Here is a 21,964-nt window from a genome sequence, read left to right on the forward strand (position 1 = left end):
AATCACAATGTTATTTTATTTATATATTATTTATTTATTTTATTTATATTAATTTTATATACGAAAAGTGAGCAATGTTTTTTTTATTAGACAACACTTGCCTTAGAAACTTAAGAACCGTAACTACACATTCAAAGAGCCTGATACCGATGCAGAAGAAGCAGGTTGCTAACCCGTTCAGCATTAGGGTGACGCTTCTGGTTTCAATGTTTACTTTGATATAACTAATGGAAATGGAAACTAATGAGAAAAAAATCAAGGCAAAACTTATATCACGGTCATTTTAAAAAGGTTATTTCAAAAGCGAAATGTATCTCTACACATAATTAGACAGTATCTAAAACTTTCATATTATATGAGCATGAATATTTATGGTCATTGATTATAGGTACCATTGCCTTTCAGTTGAAAACTGCGAAAATAAAAGGAAATTCTTTAAGTAATATTCGGCTCGTATCTGGCAGCTGATTAAAATCACATAAAATTAACGTCAAAGAGAAATACAGGCATGCGTTAATTCAGTGGGCGCCGATTAACAGAAATGGAAAAACAAAACTGAGAAATTTGGCGGAGGAAGCCAAACAGAGAGACTACCACCACATCTGGCGGTGTGGAAGTGAAACAGCATGCTATAGGACGTCGAGTGACGTCACCCTTCTACAACTCTAGAAGACTAATTTTTAGAGGTGATGTTAACCCCCAGATCCATTCATCGCTCGAAAATTGTTACAAAGAATACAAGCAAATAGGGGAAATAGTATGAGCCTCTAGGAACACCGCTACCAAGAACTATTTGTATCGAAATGTCATTTTTGTTACCGAAACCACGGATTACTAAATAGTTACTACGAAACCGGAACCGTTAATCAAATATATGTATATTTTAAAAGTTACGAAAAAACCAATGACTAGTTTGAATAACTTTTCTACATTACTTTTAACGTATCATATTGTTTTAACGGAAAATTGTTAATGCGTATCACAACAATATCACAAAGATTTATTTCATTAGGAAGCCACAAAGAGAGATTGTGATATTCTCATGCTTAATAAAACTAGCTGGCTGAGTTTTGTAACTAATTAATTGGTACGTTGAGAATCTAAAACGAGTTAAGAGGAACGCTCTGCAGTCGCTGCATTCGATATCTTGTCAGCATGTTAGTTACCATACTCCCCCGAAACGGCTAGACCGATTTCAATGAAATTGTATTTTTGCATATTCAATAGGAGTGGGCTACTATCTGTTTTTCAGGTGATAAGGGATTTTCCTAATCCAAAGTGTAAGGTTTATTCACATTGTTGCTTTTTTATTCGTACGTAACGTTTTTCACCAGCAATTATTTAGAAAAAAAATGTAGTTATATTACAAAACAAGTTTTGCTGGGTCAGGTAATTTTAAGTACAGGTCATAATATAAAGTTCTATGCAAACTGTTGTATTTACCCGCAAAGCTTTCGCCGTGTACGTCGCTTCTAATAAAAGTCGAACCGCGTAGCGATTTCGGCGCGTGTTGGGCGGCTAAGCCTACATTCACCGCTATATGTACCTACAATGAGGCAAAATACTACTACTGTCCTTTGACGACGAAATTAAAAAAAGGAAGACAGAAATCATAGGTAAAGGATAAATCGACAGAAAAAAGGGGACAAGTGCGAGTTGAACTCGAGTGAAGAGGGTTCCGTACGATGTTACCTATCATGTTTTTATGTTCAAAATATGTTCTCCCACACATTCCACCTGCAAATGTAAGTTGGTACGCACAATATTGAGTGTTTTCCTATGTTATTTTAATATCATGGACTTCTTATAGGTTTTCCTATAATCTATAAGGAGAAAACTAATTTCTGTATTTTTTTCAAAATTTTAGGTGCAGTAGTTTCGGAGATAAAAGGGGGGGGAATGGTCAATTTTCGTCTATTTTCTTGATTAACTTGGAAACTATTTATTTTAAAATTACAAAAAAATACATTTAAGATCTTCTCAACAAGACCTTTCATTTGATATGCCACACGATGCAGTTTTCAGATTTTTTTTTCCCCTCCCCCCCCCCCCCCTAAATGACCCCCCATATGCAGATTTTATCTGCTCACGTCACACCTCTGTGTTTGGGTCACAGGAATTGATATGTGTACCAAATTACAACTTAATCGGTCTAATAGATTCGGAGATAATTAACTGTAAGCGACGGACGGACAGACACACGAGTGATCCCATAAGGGTTCCGTTTTTGTATTCAGACGTACGGAACCCTAAAAAATACTATAAAACCATAATTTCTATTCAGCATATTTTTTTCCCTATATGGGAACTATAGGGAGAGGCTTCTGCCTAGCCGTGGTGCCTACATATCTTTTTTATTTTTCATTAACATTATTTTTATTTCAGCACGTTACAATTCTAAGCAGGAACCAACTAACCACTTAACAAAAATAATGTTGTAAAACACATGCTATATACAGAGATGTAACCAGCATCTAAACCCAGTAATAGACATTTATCACCATGCAAACACACAACACTTCCTAGACGCGAACAACCCGTCACTATGATAATTCAATTGAGAATTACACTAACAAAACAGTCTCTAGAAATATCCAGAGGCTGTCATTGTCCTATAAAACATCCTAAAAATGTTTTTATTGGAGGTAAACATAAACGTTGTATGTTTTAAAGAAGTGTTACAAACTTAGTTGGTAGTAACACCAGTGACGACTACTAACCGAGTTCATAGTATTGTTTGCAAGGCTTCATGAGAAGTTCGAGTTTTTTGGCAAGACTGATTAATGGGAGCGAGATATAAATCTTATATAAATGAAACATAAACAAGACGGCATTGAAAACTACTGCAATGTTATTTGTTGTCTATTACAACGTAGCGTAAACTTTTTGAGTTCATTCTCTTTTATCTGGCGCTTGTTGCAATAATTTTAACAAAATCGGTGGATCGGTAGGAAATCATTGCATCTTCATCATAACAACCTATTGCCATCCACGGCGACCATTTCAGTTGGAAAAATAAATAGTAACGTATTAGTAAAAATTTTGCAAATTGTAAAAATCTGGAGTTTTTTTAACAATGTAGATAATTTAGAATAAAAACCTATAAGTCCATATAGCCGTAGGAAATGCTGAGCCAAAAGTATAGGTGAGCAGTTTATATCTCATTAGCGATTGACGTGGACGAGTACCTTCGCAAGGCCGTCGCGTCACCGGTGCCCGCTCAATTATGAGGCCGGTAATCACTACCTCTACATGTAAAATGTTTTTCACATCTTCGTAGAAGTATGCATCAAGTTATCATGGAAAATAACAGCTTCAGTTTCTCAACGAATACTTGCAATTTATTTCAGGAAAATATCGGAGATATAAAATCAAAGATTTATTAATTAAATTGAACATGAGGAATATGGGAATATTCAATTCCAGCGCAGATTCTGGTTGTATGAAGGTTCGATAGCAGGCGGCCAATACAATGATTTTGGTTGATAACCCAGAGGAAGTTGCTATGAAGGAATTTTATTTCACTAAAGCCATTTCAAAAGTTACTAATCGACGTTTCAGAGATAGTTGTAAATCGTTGTAGCAAACGTAGTTTGATTTTTTTTAGCCTTAAAGCTTACAAATAACGAAGCTTTTGAGGACCTCAAAAATAGTATCAGTAGATAATGAGATTACTCCCCATAAATAACTCAAACTTTTCTTCGTAATAATGTAAATACGTACAGACGCCACAAAAATAAACTTAATTCTTGAAAAAAATGTGAAACATTTTGTATAACACTTTATTAATGCACTAGTATTTTCCATTAATTATAACGATGCAATATCAATTAAGATATTAGTAACCAAGGAGGCGGACGCGGATCACATTTTGTTTCATTTTCAAACCATAACAAACTTCTCTAATTAGGCGGTAATAAATAGAGTTCTACGATTATTGTTCATGTTCTGAATATTGGAAAAGCTGTTTGAAAATATGACAAAAATCACGAGTTGTTTTATCCGGAGTTATGATTAATTAGTAATGCATTAAATGGTTAAAAAAATATTATGGGGTTTATGTTAATGGTGTGTACTCACTGGTGCACCTCATACTGGTGGTAGTGCTGCGCGGGCGGCTGCAGCTCGTGCAGCGGCAGGTAGAACTCATGCACTCGGGCGTACTCGCGCGCCATGCCGCGGCCCGCGACACACGCGCGACACACGCGACCGCACCGGGCGGCGATGCCACTCGACTGCCGACCGCCGGTGGCGAGAGCCGACACTACCTACTAGCCGCGCACCGAACGCGTGTGCAGAGACCACCCTCGCCAAAGGTTCTACGACTAATCTGCTTTGCTCGCGAATCCGCGACAACCCTTACACGCTCCTCTCTCGCTTCTGTACACCGCCGACCGCGCAGCACAACAATCGCCGCCACAACACTTCAGCAGACACTCTAATTAACGTTCATGATCCGGTCTCGATTTCATGGAAGACACTGAGTAAATTTTATAAATAAATCATCGACATGCACTGACATTAGTAACGCAATACAATGTGTCCAATACAAAGGAATAACATAAGTCCGAGACGTAGTCTATTGTGCGCCGCCCACTCTAATGCATGGCGTTAGGCCCCGCCCCACCCTTCGACTTGACTCCGAATTTTACCACATACAAATAAAAATTAATGTTATTATAACATCCCTAATTATCTTTTTATCCATAATTAAACTACAATTAAGCGCTTGCGACATGTCCGGTAATTATGATATTATTATCCCCCGCAAGCATCGGAGAAAACTGGTTTCGTCTATTTTATAATTGCAGTAAATATGCTTGTTGTAACACTAAATTGATGTGGTCTAAGGGAATCCACCACCATTGGTCCCGGACAAGCGTACTCGTCGTCAGCACCCGAGTCCGGTCATTACTGTAGCGCTCACTTAACATAACACTATTTCACTGCTTTCTTCGGCAAGTCCAAAAAAGTTTTGAGAAATATTCGTTGTATTTTGGAATTACGCCTTGAGGCACATACCGTCATCACAGCCAATAACTTCGGAAACAGATGATATCATTAAAAAGGGGCACTATGCATTGGCACTTGGAAAATTTACCGCGGAATGAAGTTATAAAATATAATACACATAACTAGAACCATTAAACAGATTTGTTGTTAATAAAAAGAAACACGCACGAATTTATTTCACACAAGCTAGCAGGTAATATGTTGCACTCTCGCGCAATCTCGAACGGCTAAAAGTGCATCGCAGTGACGCAGCGTGCCCCTGAACCTGCCCTTCACCACCGAGCATCGCCCTCCTCGATCAACTCAATAGTTTGTAATTGCGGCTTATCCAGCGCTTGCCAACGATACAAGTGTTCCGACGAGTTTAAAATCTAACAAGTAATGGATAGATTGCACGGAGACGTCGCATTCTAAATACGTCAATAGCTGGCTTACACGTGCCGCCGCTGCAACTAGTAAACATAACGTAATATTATGCAACTGAACAGAACGTACTGTGTTCGTGTACGTGTATTTAGGTGCACAGGAGTTACTGAGATCGCGTGATGACATGCAATGCTGAGCGCATCTTAGTCTCTTGTAAAGTCGCGATATTTTCATGTAAACAAATAAGGGCGAGGCAGGCCCTCGGCTGGAGATGCACCGAAGCTAAAATCAACCGTCTGTGCTTCTGCCTTTCGAGTTCGGACGAGTCACCGTCCGGCGCTCGGTGTAAGTGGCTCTGCTTCGTGATAACAGATTTTGCCGCGACTGATTCTAATCGATTCCTTTATGATTACTCGAATGACTACCACGAAGACTTCTGTTCGAGAACTATAACATTTTTAAATATCTTGTATGACACGTAGGTATTCACCCTCGTATGTCTATGATAAACATGTTAAATTATATTTACGAGACCGATCTTCACATACATTTGACTAAATAATGTGTTGTTGTTTCCCCTAAATAAAAAGGCCTAAAATAACAGCATATTGAAATTTTTTGAAACGTATTTTATCAAGGTCTTCATGCCTCATGTCTATTTGTGAATATCAGTAGGTAACAAGTGCCCAGTAAATATAACATTTTGAGAGTGAATCCTGTGTTTTCAATAACCAGCTAATTTGAATTCAGGCTTCACCGTATCACTGTTAATATTTTAGTTGCGCGCCTAGCGAAAGTTTTGGATTCGGATATTACATTTAAACCGAGAATTCACAGAGTCTGCAAAGGGTGTAGTATCTACCTCCTCCCCTCCCACCGGTGATCCGCGGGCACCTCTCCGCCGCGGTGGCTACTGGTCGCAGATACGACGGATTCATTTTTCTATTTGTAATATTTTTAGTACCATGAGATGACGTAGGAATACAGATAGAGGTCGGAATTATAATCTCCTACTATCTCTGAATATGTAAAACAAACATCTAAATAATCAAAATCTGTCTCTATAAATATGTTAAACCGGAGATTTCTATTAACCATATTTGTCAAGTTACTTTTATGACCGTCACATGAGGATCATTTCAAACATCAAACGACAGTGCACTTGAATAAACTTATTGGTTCAGCCAGAGGCCCCAGCAGTTATGACTTCAATTGATATTTCAAGCATTACACAACGCTTAAACAGATTTGGTCACATTGTAAACATGAAGTCTGAATGAGGTAAAGCTAGAGAGCTAAGGAACAACTTAACAACTTTCTTCAAGAGAACAAGTCTATTACAAACAAAAAGTTTTGTATGGTGAGCTCATAATCTTTTTTAGGACCGGTATAAAAAGGTTTATTTTTTTTTAAGATTATTGTTCAATTTCTGCTCGCAAGCAGTACCTAAAATGTGAAAAGGGTTTGTTGTGTACTCGCGGGACCAGCTAATAGTGCTCATCAGATCAGTGCATGACGTCACGCATGGCTACAAGTTCAGTGGCGCACGCATGCGGTCGTTACTGATAACCACATCATTGTTATTCTGAACAGGTCTCTTATCATGAGTGTCAATATCAATTTCTATCTAACACATTAACGCTGTAATAATGATGTTACATTGCCAACTATCGATGCAAACCCACTGAATATTAACTTGTTCGAGGCTTCGATAATATGCGTTTTTATAACTAAAATACCCTTGACTTGGAAACTTGGATTAGATTATTTTTACTTGTCAAATCCTTCAGTTTGATAAACATATTTGTGGTATATGTAATGGGTGTAAAATATAAAGCACGATTTTTTTATGTCGGCCATTTCTTTCAACCAGCTAAAAACTCTCACAACTTAATCACTTTCGGATCATTCGTTCGAGGGTTAAGGAAGAGCAAAGAGAGAAGTCACGTTTATAACAGGCTGTTAATTACGATCGGGTTAAGAACTAATAAGATCGTGAAAAGTAATATCTGGTTAATGAATAACTGCACTTGATAATGAACTGGATCCCGCATATAGACCACAAATTAACTTCATCAACAATTGTAAAACTCTCCTTAATTAATCTGGCAACGCCATGCATTGGAAATTGTACCCGATAAGTGGGAAAAGATGAACCCGCGATCCGTGGGGTGTAACACAGCCTGACTATGGGGAGACAGGACTTTTTCCTTTTTATCGTTGTCTCTCAGTAATCATGACAACTAATCACAGACCAAACCTTTGACGTATTCGGTTTCGAATTTTTGGGTGAAGATGGTTGATGTAAGGTAATGATAAGTAAGAATGAAAAGAGTATAGCGTAAATAGCCGTTCTATTGGTTTTAAAAGTTAGCGAGTAATAAATACAATATCAATGTTTTATATATTGCATAACATATGTTTTAAAGGCGACTGGATTGAAGGTAGCTACAAAACAGTTGTAATTCGTCGGGGTAAAAATTATTCGGGCAATTGGTGCAATTTTGTTATATGTAAGTGTTTCCTTTAATAAATAATACGTATAGGCTCAATAAAATTACCCTAGGCTCTGTAGCAAATGGTAAAAACGGTACCCTGTTTCCGAAGCTTTGCTCTCTGTCCGTCTGTCAGTCAGCAATGTACCCAAGGAACCATGATGGCTAGAGTTTAAGGTTTACAGGTGATCCAAAAAATTAAGATAAATATTAAAGCATAGATTTATTAAGGTCATAAATTTGGCCTTCTGCCTCGCGAGTCCCATTCACACTACGGGTTTTTATATCTCTGGGCACAGCGGACACTGTGTCTCGCGGTTTCTCATGGATTCTGAGGGGGAAGCTAAATACTACTTTATCGTTCTGTCAGCACATTGAATGTAAGATAAAATACAATTTCCCAACGACCGTGGTGAATCATTTCCGGTTAGGATATGCAAAACAAGATGTATAGTATGGTGTTTATGGTCTGTCTTAAGAGATTTTTTTTAAATCGTTTCTAACTTTTCAGTGGCTCTTTCGATTTAGCTCGTTTATAAGAAGGATAAACATAAATTCAAATAAAAATAACACACGCTCAAATAACGGCAAGGATTTTTATAAGTCAGGTCTTAAACATATTGGTGAGACTTGTATTAAAAGGATAATTACTATAATTAGGTACTTTTAGACTTAGAGCTTACAAGCCAAATAACCTTCGTATTCGACACAAGTATTTTATAATGATTGTTAAATTAAATTAATCTTGTTCAATATATCAATGCCCAAATATTTCCAATCGTATATGGTGACAGCTACTGCTCCTTCACTGCATCAGGCCAGACACGGATGAACCTGATGTTCTATACCGAATTATCAGAGAGGAGTAACCAATCAACATTTAAGCTAATAAGAAAGTCACCAGAAGGTCCACGTCACCCGCAGGCTTCTATGACGACGTACGATGTTATTGACATTAACATCTCGTCACAGAATATCTTAGTTGCCAAGCAAACTCACGGTCATCGACATTTATGTATCCCAAATATTAGCAAACACACCGCTGTACACGTGCACTGCCCCTGCAAACCTTGACCTCGACCACTGCTCGTCTGGAACTTATGTCTTTTATAGGCTGGATACTGGGCATTCTAACTAATACGTACCGTTTGAGAAGTGAGCGCTGTGGGCAAAAATTAAAAAAATAAGTTCTAACAACATGGTTGTATCGCGTGGAGGCGTTGCGCTGGTGAAATATTCAGGAATATGAAAACAGTCACGGGTTGTGTCATGTGTGTATTGTGCGATGGCTAGCGGGCGTCGCGCCCCACCACTGGCCACTATGTAACTTTCATATGAGTATATAATAGTATATTTTTATGCTGGGAAATCATCCTTCCACTTTGGGTTGAGCGCAGACTAGACTAGACTTCTACTGACTAAGACAAACCCATGCTCCATTGCCCTTCGTGTCCCGGGGTCCTTACGAACAATCCCGCTACCCCGGCAGGACTGTATAATACTCTTAGATTTAGTTAGTCACAGAACACTACAAGAAATGTCTGAATACAAAGGTAATGACGCCTAAATTATCAGAATATCGTATTGTGGAGGACGCGGTCAGTGTTACCCGAAGCTACTAATCACTAGTCACTTCGACACCCTCTGTCTGAGAGAGCGACACCGAGCCAATCTCGGCGGACACTCGATACAGACACCCGACACTGCCCCCGCTCCCGGCAGGTTGCGTCACTCGTGTTCGTGACACTACGGAATTACGATAATAAACAGGTAATTATTTTATTTGTTCTGTTATTCTTTTTACAACTGGAGAAGAAGGATTTTTATTCGTGAGGTGATTCAACTTGCTCGATAAAAATATTAAACCTATCTATCAACCTGTTACATTTTTAAGTTAGCTTATAACAACAACTTCATGTCTCATTATGATTGTATGTATAATGCTCTCGATGAATGTTAAGTGGTTTTTTTTTGTAATTCTTGGCTAAGCCCGTTAAAATCATCAACAATGTTAAAATAAGTCCTCGCGTTAGGGTGGACATCTAGATGCAACCTATTTTACAGACGTAACATTATAAATCCCAAATGTGCACGAAAAACGAACATCTACAAAATTCTACGAGTGAGAGGAAAATTATACAATTTTCGGTCATAACTTTCCTTTGTTCTATGTAACAACATCTTTAAAGCATGACCCGTAAAATGGTAAACAATGGAACGATAAAGGTGTACATTATTGAATCGATTAAGCAACATAATATTTGTTGGTGAAACAAGATGCAGAGGCAAACCGCAGCGTTTGCGAACTCTCGTCGGCTAACATCCGGAGGTGTCCGCAGGGCGCCGGCGGCTAAGGCTTTAGACAAATACAAGCATTATTAAAAATTGATAACTCAGATCAATAAATATACATAATTATTTACATATACAGAAACGTAATCTGAAACTATACTGCAAATCAAACTCTTAAATCTTGTCTATACGGAACTTCGAAACCTAAATCGCACGTGTTTTGCAATAGTAATTGTATAATTTATAGTTCAAAATGCATCCATGAAAAATATTAAAGTCCGAAATGGCGAGAAGTAATAGCAATAAATCACAAATATAAAGAACTAGCTGTTGCCCGCGTGCCCGCCCGCAACAATTTAAAAAAGATGATATAATCGAGATAAAAACAAAAATATGCGGTTATCCAACTGTGTCCCAAGTTTTTTCTGCGTGAAAGAGAAACATACATACATACAATCTTTCGCGTTTATAATATTAGTAGGATTAGGAAAGTGAGCAAAAATATAAAGTCATTAAATAAAAATGAAAAATTTGGCCAATGCGATAGTATATATAACATATTTTTTATGATACCGAGCAGTTTTCTTAATTATGGACTCTTTGCTGGAGTATACTAACAACTAACAACTACTAGCAATGTAATGATTGCGGTTAGCTGATCTATGCTAATGTTATTGAGACGTTATGCACCTAGGATATAAACTTTTTAGACTAGGCTACAGTGCGTTACGCACTTTTCATATATTATGAATAATAATTTACATGGTAAAGTGTTGCATTGGAAAGTTTATTTTCATAGAAATATGTTTCACAGTAAAATTGAATTTTTTTTATACATATTCATTGTTTAATCTCCGTAAATGGATTTTTAGAGCTTATGGTTAGAAATAAGCAAAATATTTTAATTCGCACAGCCGATTCGTTTGTCCAAATGAAAAATGTTTTACGAATATAAAATATATAGACAAAGCATCACTACGTTTTAAAATAGTCAACAGAGTAGTCGCACCGACAAAAGCCGATTAATTAAAATCAGTATCAAAATAGATTTATTACATTTCGTTTACAATGAACTGAAGGACCATAATATGTTTGGACGTTTGTTAATCATGCGGCATACAAACAAGAACACACATTTGGGTCTAATTGGATTGAAATACGGCCGTACTGCGTAACGCGGATTAGTATCGACGCGAAACAAAGCTGCGCTAATAACGACTGACAGACAGACAGACTGTCGCACCTATGTGATAATAGGAAAGCCAATCGAGTGACAGACTGTCACACATATGAGTTACAGGCAAAGTTAATGGAAGTGTCCTGAACTATAAGATTGTACATAAAAGAGGTTGGCTAAATGAAGTAAGTAGTGACTGATATGATTAACGAATTCAGAATACTTATCTGACTTATATTGTAAAACCCTAAGTCTGTTACTCTTTGACGCAAAAACCACTGAACGTATTAAGACGAAACTTGGTACACAGATAGTTTATAACCTAACATGTAGGGTAGTTTTTTGATTAGTAGCTGGCAACAGCTAGTTTCATGATTTGTTTACAGCGCTGTGAAATGGGACTGTTAGTCCTCTTCAATGGTAATTTACATATAAAGAAACGAAATCGCGGGTGATTACTAGTTCTTACATTGTTTACAAATTTGTGCGTTACGGGAGTTGGCGTCCCGCCGGCAATCCGTGAACGAAAACAAAATACCTGTTGCGTATGGCTGTGACACCACCCCAGCGGCGCGGGCCCTGATCCCCCCCCCCTTCCCACGGCGCGGCGGACAGGCCGCGGCACCCGCTACGCAGGTTATCATCCCCGTCATTCGATACCACCCAAAATATTACTATCGAACCGACTGACTGATTTACGAAAACAATCGTATATTTTAATTTCGATTGATCAATCGACAAATTGAGTTTAATTTAAAATTTACCTATGATAGGTACTCGCAATGATTTAAAAGGCTTGTTGAATAAAACAAAATGTCTAATCCGTTTCAGTTTCGGTGATGCATTCTAGTAAGATTTTATCAATATTTCATTCAACAAAATCGGTTTTCAATTGAAATAAAATCTAACTGTCATACAAATATACAAAAACTCAGAGTCAGAAGAAATATCGTGTTGTTGTAAATCATATTTCTATATCGTAAGCCAGTACCTACCAAGAATAAGTATAACATACATATTAAGCAACTAGCGGTCGCCACCGGCTCTGCCCGCGTGGTATAAGGCTGTAAAGCATAATAGTGTTTTTCGTAACTTGTTAAAAAACCATATGTTAAGTACTTGTAATCCCTCCAAGAACACGTTTTAAAAGACTCGTGACGATCGGTTAAATATTTTCGCTTTTAAGCGTAACAAACAACCTGACATTCACATTTGCAATTTTAGTAGGGATAAAGGTTTATTATCCATAATTGACATAATCGACAGTAAAATCATGACGCGTTTGCTACAAGTCCGCAACACGCACTGATGGTAGGGGTCGCAGGTTGCCTGCAACTAACTCGTACTGATGCAGATTGCACATATCATGGCTGTCGCCGGCAGTCGCCCCCTCCCCCACTCGTCATCATATCCGCTCGGCTCGACCCCAACAATGTGACAAGTTACCTTTGTCTCGCTCAAGATACACTATCAGAATAAATAATAAAACTAAATTGGACTTTTTTTTGTATGCGTCGTTGAGTCAAAACAATCTCCCGGATCTATTAAATAAATAACAGCTGACATTGCAATCGGCGATTTTACTTGTTAATATTTCTAATACTATCAATAACATCATAACTAGAGACTTTGATACAATGTTATTAAGACAAAATTATCATCGTCATTCATAAGAACCGGTCAAGTGCGATTCGGACTCACGATACTGAGGAATCCGCACAAATAGACTGAATAAACACAAAATTGCAATAAGAATTGGTAACACATAAGGCAACAAATTAAGACAGTAGGTACCTTTTTTTAAACCAACCAACCAACTTTTCATTAATTACTGAAAAATAAATTTAATACATAAGCCGTGAACGTTTACTGTCACAACAGTCGATATTTTCATATTATCTACACGGAGATATTAGGCTGATGACAGACGGACAGACAAGCTTGCCTCGGTGCCAGGTTTCCGTTTTCACCCTTTGGCCGGAGCGAAAAATTATTAACATAGCAACTAATGTAACTATTATTTTTTATCTCCCAAGCTAAGAAGCTACATGTCAAGTAAAGAATAGTCGGCGTGCAGCTTTTATGCTCCATTCTAAACGTGAGATAAAACATGTGTCGTTTTCTTACCGCTTAGTAACAAGGGGTCGCTCGGTAATAACCCCGATACTAGTACATCTCACAAGGGCAGGAAATGTATGTCACTACACTGTTTTACTATTTCCTAAACAACATACTACTGACAAAAACGGATAAAATATCGAATAGAAAACTACACTAGCTACTCGATTCAAATTTGTCATGAGTAAACTAAGCAAAAATATTACAAACGTACACCCACTCAAGATTCGTTTTTATGTGTCCAAGAAAAGTCAGATTGATTGTATTGCGTTCTGTTTCCAAAACCAGAGCGATCATAATTATTACGAAACTACGGTCTCTCTTTTTTCCGTACGTAGGCTCCAAGTCGGCCCATTACGAGAGATTAATTGAAAATTCAAAAAAACAGTTTTCAAACATTAAAAGGCAAAACTTAGGTTCGCAGTCCATCCACTGTTGCCTAAACGCCCTTGCAAAGGAACTAGAAATAGAGTTGCTAATTCGCCCGTCGTAAATAAAAATACACAAAATATCTTAGAAGCCTTATATAATAATACAAAATATTAAGTAAATGGCACTAAAATATAACCAAATTACGACACACTGTTAAATAATAATTAAGAATAAGTCGCAAATTACCATGTTATCATGCTAATGAGCATATTAAACAAACTTGGTCGACATTAAGAAAATTAAATAAGTGGTTCCTATATTTAGTTTTCACTTAGTTCACACTACAGAATTTCAAACTAAAACAGCATGAACAAACCCGAATAACAGAACGCTAAAATCAATTAAACGACATACCGTACCTATGCAGACGGCTAGGGATATAATTAATTGATTCACCGCCAGACACCGAGGTCCGAAACGTACGACAAAGTGGATGCGGCACTTATAAGACAACTAGCTGTTGCCCGCGTGGTTAGAAGATATAAGTTAGGAATTTTTGAACGGAAGCCCTCGAAGTTGAATATTTTTCCCCGTTTTTGCCACATTTTCCATTGTATCGTATCTTCGCTCCTATTAGTTGCAGCGTGATGGATGAGAATTTTTCAATTTGGACCAGTAGTTCCTGAGATTAGCCCGTTCAAACAAACAAACTCTTCAGCTTTATATATTAGTATAGATTAGTATAGAAGTATAGAGTATAGATATAGATTATACACGGACCAACATATAATGGATATTTTGACTAGTTTGTATTACTCTTCTGAACTAACTAGTAACAAAGGTCAATTATTAAAACCTAGAGAATAATATTTTAAAACCAAATATTAATTATAGTATGCAAATAAGTCTGAACAAAATACCAAATAGGTATGCAAAGCGCCTCTACCTAAAACTTAACGCAATTTTCTGAGAAAAAAATCGTATCAAAAATTCTTAGGCATTAGTTATTAAATAAGCGTTAGTTTATTTATTTTAAAAATAAAGAAAATTGTGATTTGATTCGATAACGTACAGTATAACGACAAGTTCGGAACAGGTATGTAAATTAAACAACCTTCAAAGTGACCTTCGCTATTATATAATCATTCCGCGAATATTCGCATGAAACACGTTTGCCACATTTATGTTTACAAACTTTTAAATACAGTTTTTGAGTACCAACTAACAGTCTGTTAACAAATGGTCACTAGAGCGTTTTATCGGAAAGGTTTTTTTTATTTGTGTATGGAGTTTTATGAGTTATGTATTACATCTAGAATAAATATCTGTCGATATAAAAAAAACCGATGAGACTATGAGAGTGCGGCCTGTAATAAAGGTAGTAACTGTACGCAGATGGCTGGTTTTTATATGTATCGTAAATCTTCGTAGATCGGGCATTTAGTAAAAAACAAGATTTTGATTTTTTTAAAACTTTGAAGTAAATGACGCGAGAAAACAGAAAAGAAATCCAAAATATATTACTACAAAAAATATATCTCAGCATATGTTAGTGTTAATGAGTTATGTGTTAATCGCAGCATGTCGATTCTCTAAGTAACGTTTCTGATGACGCTTTAGAAAATGAACAGTGAGGCGATGAGCAGTACCTGATGTGTCGGTAGCGCGTCATGAGCGCTCGCCCCGGCCGCGCTCGCCAGCGCCTTTACCTGCAAGCACACCGCCGACTAAAACAAACCAACATCACCCAATGTCAAATTATACTAGTGTTCAAATGCTACATGCATTTGAACACGGCTTAAATCTTAAATCGATGCACCGATTTCAGTGAGCATATGCTACAACAGACAAATGATAGGGTATGCAGGTTTGAAACACAATCATCCAGTTGTTTATCAAGAAAACAGTTGCAATAGGACATATATTCTACATTTTCTGTTACAAATTGGCAAATTTACGAGCACACTTCCATTCGTAGCTCTTGGGTCTGCGTAGTTTAGAAGCGTAGCCGCTGGGCGGCGCTCTCGACGTCATGTTATGTTTTACAAAGGACGAACAAGGCACCGTTCATACCTGGTTGATATGCGCGGCAATACTAATAAGACTTAATTGATAGTAATAGGGGGTCGCTGTTTCAGTTTAAAACATAAATTGCAACTTGTACGACTGCGCAACAATCAAAGCTAACTAAAACACTCGACTTTATTGATAGCTACGCATATCTATGTGTGTTGTTTGTTAAAGTTGTTAATAAGACATTTGATAAATAAAAATGCCATTAGATACGTATCTATGTAGGGTTACAAAAAACTTAAATTTTCTGATTTCAACTAATTAACTTAATTTCACAGTGTAAGAGTGTAGTTTGAATAGGAAAGGACTAAAAAAAAGTTCTGTTACAAGTAAAGTGTGTGTTAGTCAGCGGCTATAAAAAGCTCACGAATGTTTGACTACTTTAAAATGTATCGACTTGTTTAATAAACGTCGGCTTCGTCACGACATCGGCTCGCCCTCATCGATAGCCTCCATTGTTACTGAAATGTGTCTACAGTATGTATATAAATAATTGCTATTTATTACGGGAATTCCAAATACGACGACAGTTTGGTAAACACTAGCTGTTTATATAGAAATGTGATATTGAACGTTTTCTTATTTTTAAAAGGAGTAAATATTATGTTTACAAATATTAAAATGGTACAGAAGTGTCGTGTCCAAATTCGAATGTAGGAAGGACTTAAGAACCCTATAAGCGCCCTTAATAAATACGTGCCGATACCTATCATTTTCTGCATAACCAAACTATATAATTATATCAATTAATCATATTTAAACTACTGACCGAAACCGATACGTATTTTACGGGAAAATATTGGTTCGTTTAATAATACACGTTCTCTTTTGAGGGGCAATTTCAGACGAATTTAATATTACGCGAAAAATTAATATCGAAATTATTTCCCCGATACCAATTAACCGAAAACAATCAATATGGACGGGGTTTTATGAATTTCGTCAATAACCTGTAGTACCGTGGATTACTTCATTGCTTCGCGGCACTAGGTTCAGGTTAATCCGAGCAAACGTCCTTGTTGTTCGTTAAAAGGCGATTATACTCGTTAACTGGCCGCGCGTTGTTTAACGAGACCGCCCGTAATACAAGCTGACCGAATACAACCCGCAAAGGCACAGCACTGCAGCGCAGGTTGCAGTCCTATCTTTTCTTTAAATGTCCATTGTCTTTAATTATATAACAGAACTTGAGGTCGAACACGAAAAATAATTACGCTACAATTAAATAAAAGCATCGTCATCAGCCTAGCTTTTTCCCAGCTAAATTGAGATCGGCTTTCAATCTAGCCAGATTCAGATAAGTCCCAGTGTTTTACAAGGAGCCTATCAGATCTCCTCAACCCAGACATCTGAGCAACAAGATACCCCTTAGTAAAGCTGGTTGACAGACTTTCTTTCTTCTAACTGACTGTCTAAGATGTACATGATATACAGCCAGGACCCAAAACTTAACGTGTTTTCCGAAACACGGAGGACCTCGTTATGACATTGATAATGATTTACACACCGACCGTATTGAAAGAAGCTTAACCTGTGATCGATCAAATTGTACTATTGTAGCCACGGGCTCTAACAATTGGCTCAAAGCATAACATACTCTAAATATTGAAGTGCGCATAGTTACGGTTAATTCATCTTTAGATAAACATATGAATTTACTTACATTTTTTTCAGAATTTATTCTATCATTTTGTTTTTCAGTCGGACATCATATTAAATTTGAAAGATAGAAAATTAAATTGCCTAGTTCGAGAATAGGCAGTGGTCATCCAATATAAATAAAAGGGTGCACCTAGTCTAAGATCCGGGAGCTGATTTCTGTAGGAATCTGTTATTTCATTGAACTCGATTTCAATCAATGTCAAAATCTGAAGAGTGTAGACTCTAATAAAATGTTATACAACCAAATGGTTAAAATATGTTTTTTTTTATGTCTTTGTTAAAGTATACGTTCAAAGAGAATTTAACACGGTATATCAAACGGTATGACGTAAAACAAAGAAAAACTACTTTTCTCATACAAATGTATCGAAACATTGATTCGGTCATAAATTTTTACTCAAGTATTTTTTTAAGTAATATAATTAAATACGGCAAAACGGTCACGTAAATGATTGCATGGACATGGGTTAGACATGAGGACCGCGGCGTCCGCGACGGACTAGGTACGCGTTGATGTTTCCTATCTTGAGAAGAGTCTTTTAAGATACAAATCTTAAATACATTACGAATAAAACATTCGCTTACACTTACTTTTGAAAATGTTTTATGAATATAAAATATTATGTTGTCAGCTGAAACCGTGGTTCGCGGAAGAAAGTATCATTACGGTCAGTTTGCGCAAATAGTTAATCATTTACAAATAAAAATCATTTCATCAATTTCGATTATTTTACTGCTTTTATTTACCAATATTAATTAATTTACGTATAACATATTAGTATTATTTCATACAATTGCTGTATACATTAGATAAACGTAATTCGCATTGGATCTGTTTTATTTTATTGTATGCGGCTTCATGTATCCTTTTTGGTCTTCCGACGTCACTATTCTATTCATATCAGCGAATGATTGAAAATTAAATTACAATAATTACAACTGCAAAAAAAACATATTATTTATTCCATATATCCCTGCAGACATCAGCCCCTGGATCCTGTTCTAATTTTACTTCGGTCGATAAAAGCCGCGAAGGAAAATCCTTCAGCCATAATGGTAACAATACTCACTAATTCATAGTAAAGGGTCTTCGTGACAAGGAAATGTGAAAAGTGGTTCTGCTTGATAGACATAATTTCCGTAATGACGTACAAAGTTGGTCCTTTCACCCTGCTTTCTTTATTTAACAACAAGTTCTGAGTAGTCAAGTAAGGATAGCATGGAACTTTTTGTATCGCGATTTTACATAAACCATTTCTTTTTTTGTAAGTTTACCTTCCTCGAATGGAATGAACGGAAACCTTACAGGATCACTGTATTGTCCGTTCAGGGTACTTCTTTTAAACTTAGAATCCTTAAAATTTGGAACGAAGTAACTGTTTTAGCTGTTTTAGCTTTTCATGCATTTCATTAGAAATTTGGTATTCTTCTAACGTCGCATCAGGAGGCTGAGAATGAATTCGTCGGTTTCGTAGAGACAGATACTTATTTTTGCGTACATCGTGGTGATTGCTTTCATATTCAAAGAAAATTTTAAGTAATTAAGTAAACCAAACGCTCAACAAATTAAAGTTTTAAAACACAAATTCATCAGAGGTGTTGACAAAGAATTTCACACAGAGATGACGCACGTGTTACACAATGGTCAGACGTAGCAACTGAAGTGTTTAAACGGAAAACATTAACAAACTTGAATAATAGTTAATATCGTCGTGGGCGTCCTTGTGCGAAATATTGTGAACTAAGGAACAACATTAACTGTTTGACGGCATTGTTAGCCGAGTGATTGCGGCCACCACGCCAAACGCACTGTGCGCGACGTGTGTAGGGTTCGAAACCCAGTTTATGTGATCCACGAATGCTTGTCCTGAGGTGTTTTTGTGCATGTGACTTGAATGTTTGTTAAAGCTCCTGCAATACAAGGATTAAAGACCTTAGAGAGGGAGTAGTTTGAAAAAAGGGGTTTCGCACTTTCGTTCCTTTTGATCTTATAAACAATCGTTTCAAAGTGTTACCGTAATTATGCGAGGGTCCTATTTCTCAATTTACACATTTAGTAGCAACAAGTTAAAATCAAGACGGTCCCCAGAGTATTATAACACTTTGTCGCGTGATGCCTGCGTTTGGCTTCCCTTTAGGGTAATATATGATTCGGCGAAGTGGTCGGCACGTTGCCATGGCTAGGGAAGACCCGCCGTTTAACTTTTACAATGTTATAATTTTGATTGAGGAAAGGGCCGATAGAAATTACAATGGAAGGAAGGGTTGTTTGAGTTAATTTGTTGTTTTAACACTGCCGCTAAAATTCTTTAGTTGCCTTTGATTTTCCCGTTACGTAAATACGTTTCTTGTGTATTATTAACTCAATAAAATTAATAATATCAAGAGTGGCAGTAATTCCAAATGGGTGTGGGTCAGAGCATCGGTCACCGAGCCTCATACCCCACGTACAGTCAAGTATCTCTCTATGGGAGGGTTCAACTTAGGGACGACGGAAAGTCACCTCTTTGCTAAAAGTTTTTCAATACTATATTTATTTGTATTGAAATACTTTTATTTATTTGTATAACCGTTAAAGTGGAAAATGCGTGCTTCAAAACTATGCACATAACAAATAAATAAAAAAAGATAGTGAAACATATTTGAGTTACCTAGAGAAATTCAATTGTACATTATATTCTGCCCTTTCCTGATCAAACGATAAGTCGGATAATTTGGCTAAAAGATTCCAAATAAATTCAAAGAAAATCATTTAAGTAAAACTAGTTTAACATATATGAAAATTGCCTGGAGTTACATTTTAACTAGTTAGTTTTTTGCTGCACATGGGTCAATGCGTGCAGTTTGCGTAACATGGGGAGTTCATATTTTTTATTAATGATCTGCGTTTTACCCCTTAGTTAACTAAGTGAATCAATATGTAGAGAATTACTTACACGAAGCAAGTATAAAAGTAGGGTTCCTAACTTTTATTATATTAGAAGTAATTCAGGTGTCTTTAGGCGAGGAACTATATATAATTCGCAATGAGAAAGTTTAAATAAAAGTGTGAAGTGATTTAAGGAAGTACAGAAAATAATGTTAGTGTGTGAAGTACATCTACATTAATATGATCGAGTCATTCCCCATCAGAAACAATGTTACAGGTATTGGATCAAATCTCATTTCTGAATGAGATTTGATTTTTGATTTCGGATATTGTGCCATACGTTCCCGCTTCTGCTATCAATACTAATACTATAAATGCGAAAGTAACTCTGTCTGTCTGTCTGTCACGCTTTCACGTCTAAACCACTGAACTGATTTTAATGAAATTTGGTACAAAGATAGAGTTGACCTTGAGAATGACCATAGGATAGTTTTATCCCGGTTTTATTATTTTGAAGAGTTCTCTTGGAAACGCGATATAATCGACCTCGACGTGGGCGAAGCCGCGGGCGAAAAGCTAGTTGATTACATTAAGTCATAAATGTCTATAGATAACCGGAACTTCGTAAGAACGGCACCCTACTACCTACTTAGGCTCTGCTGTCTGGCCATTTAGCCTATTTGTAAGGAAACCTCATTTGTAAAATCAGTCAAGTCCGACTTGCTCTTTACCGGTTATGTTCTTTTATCTCGTATATCGTCCTTTAATTAAAGAATTTGCAGTAAATGTAAAGCTTCGCTAACACTTGCAATTTAATGCCATTAAAAGTCAGAAAGCGCTATTAAACTTAGCCTAAAACGCAACGCAACGGTACTAAGGTAATACACTAGAAAAAATAATTGTTACATTATGTTGTGCGTACTTTCTACAAGTCAGGTAAAGTTCGTGCGAATGTTCTACGTTGTTCGACGCATGACGTCGTCTCGTTCTGCGAGTCAGCATTAAACTGTAATAATTCGTTGCTTTTATTGAAATATCGAACTTTGCAGCGCATCATATTAGCTCGTGAAAATGCTCGGCGAAATGTTGCAGCAATATTGTAGTTGGTATTTAAAATAGGCGAAATGTCTCAGCAATATACTCGTTGGTAAATAATTTTGCCAAAAGAAAAAATAATCAACAAAATAGGTTCATCCAGTCGAAAGAGTGTATTGAGAACCTCGCTTTTAGGAAATAATTTGGATCATAAACTGTGACGCTTTAATACCTCATTGATAGCTTTTGTGCTTGGGGATCAGATTTAATTCGCGGCGTGTAAAACTAGGTATCAACAATCTCCTTTTTTGGACGATTTTGTCTTAAGCAAAAAGTGTTTTCATTCTGTGGTAAATTACATTGCATGCAGCTAGCTCTAGCAGGCGGTCCGGCGAAGTGAAGTTAGTAATGCTCGTTACACTGACTTATGACACAATCATTTAATTATTCAAGCGAACATACGTCGAGTAGAAAGACAGGCCGACATCAAAA

General features: G+C 36.9%; 1 protein-coding gene across 8 annotated transcripts in view; it reads right to left on the bottom strand.

Moving 5' to 3' along the window:
- Positions 1–6,665, bottom strand: part of LOC113504242 (protein cycle) — a 36,863-nt gene extending 30,198 nt beyond the window's left edge. For 2 of the 8 annotated variants that reach the window (XM_026886434.1, XM_026886436.1), the window contains exon 1: positions 4,081–6,659. In XM_026886434.1, coding sequence (XP_026742235.1) covers positions 4,081–4,175 — 95 coding nt within the window. In that variant the 5' untranslated portion in view covers positions 4,176–6,659. Of the gene's footprint in view, positions 1–4,080 lie in introns of all 8 variants that reach the window. The other 6 variants (XM_026886433.1, XM_026886435.1, XM_026886437.1 and 3 more) reach the window with 6 other exon arrangements.
- Between the last annotated feature and the right edge of the window lie 15,299 nt (positions 6,666–21,964).

The sequence above is a fragment of the Trichoplusia ni genome, chromosome 21, assembly GCF_003590095.1.
Source record: "Trichoplusia ni isolate ovarian cell line Hi5 chromosome 21, tn1, whole genome shotgun sequence".
In the NCBI taxonomy this organism is placed as follows: domain Eukaryota; kingdom Metazoa; phylum Arthropoda; class Insecta; order Lepidoptera; family Noctuidae; genus Trichoplusia; species Trichoplusia ni.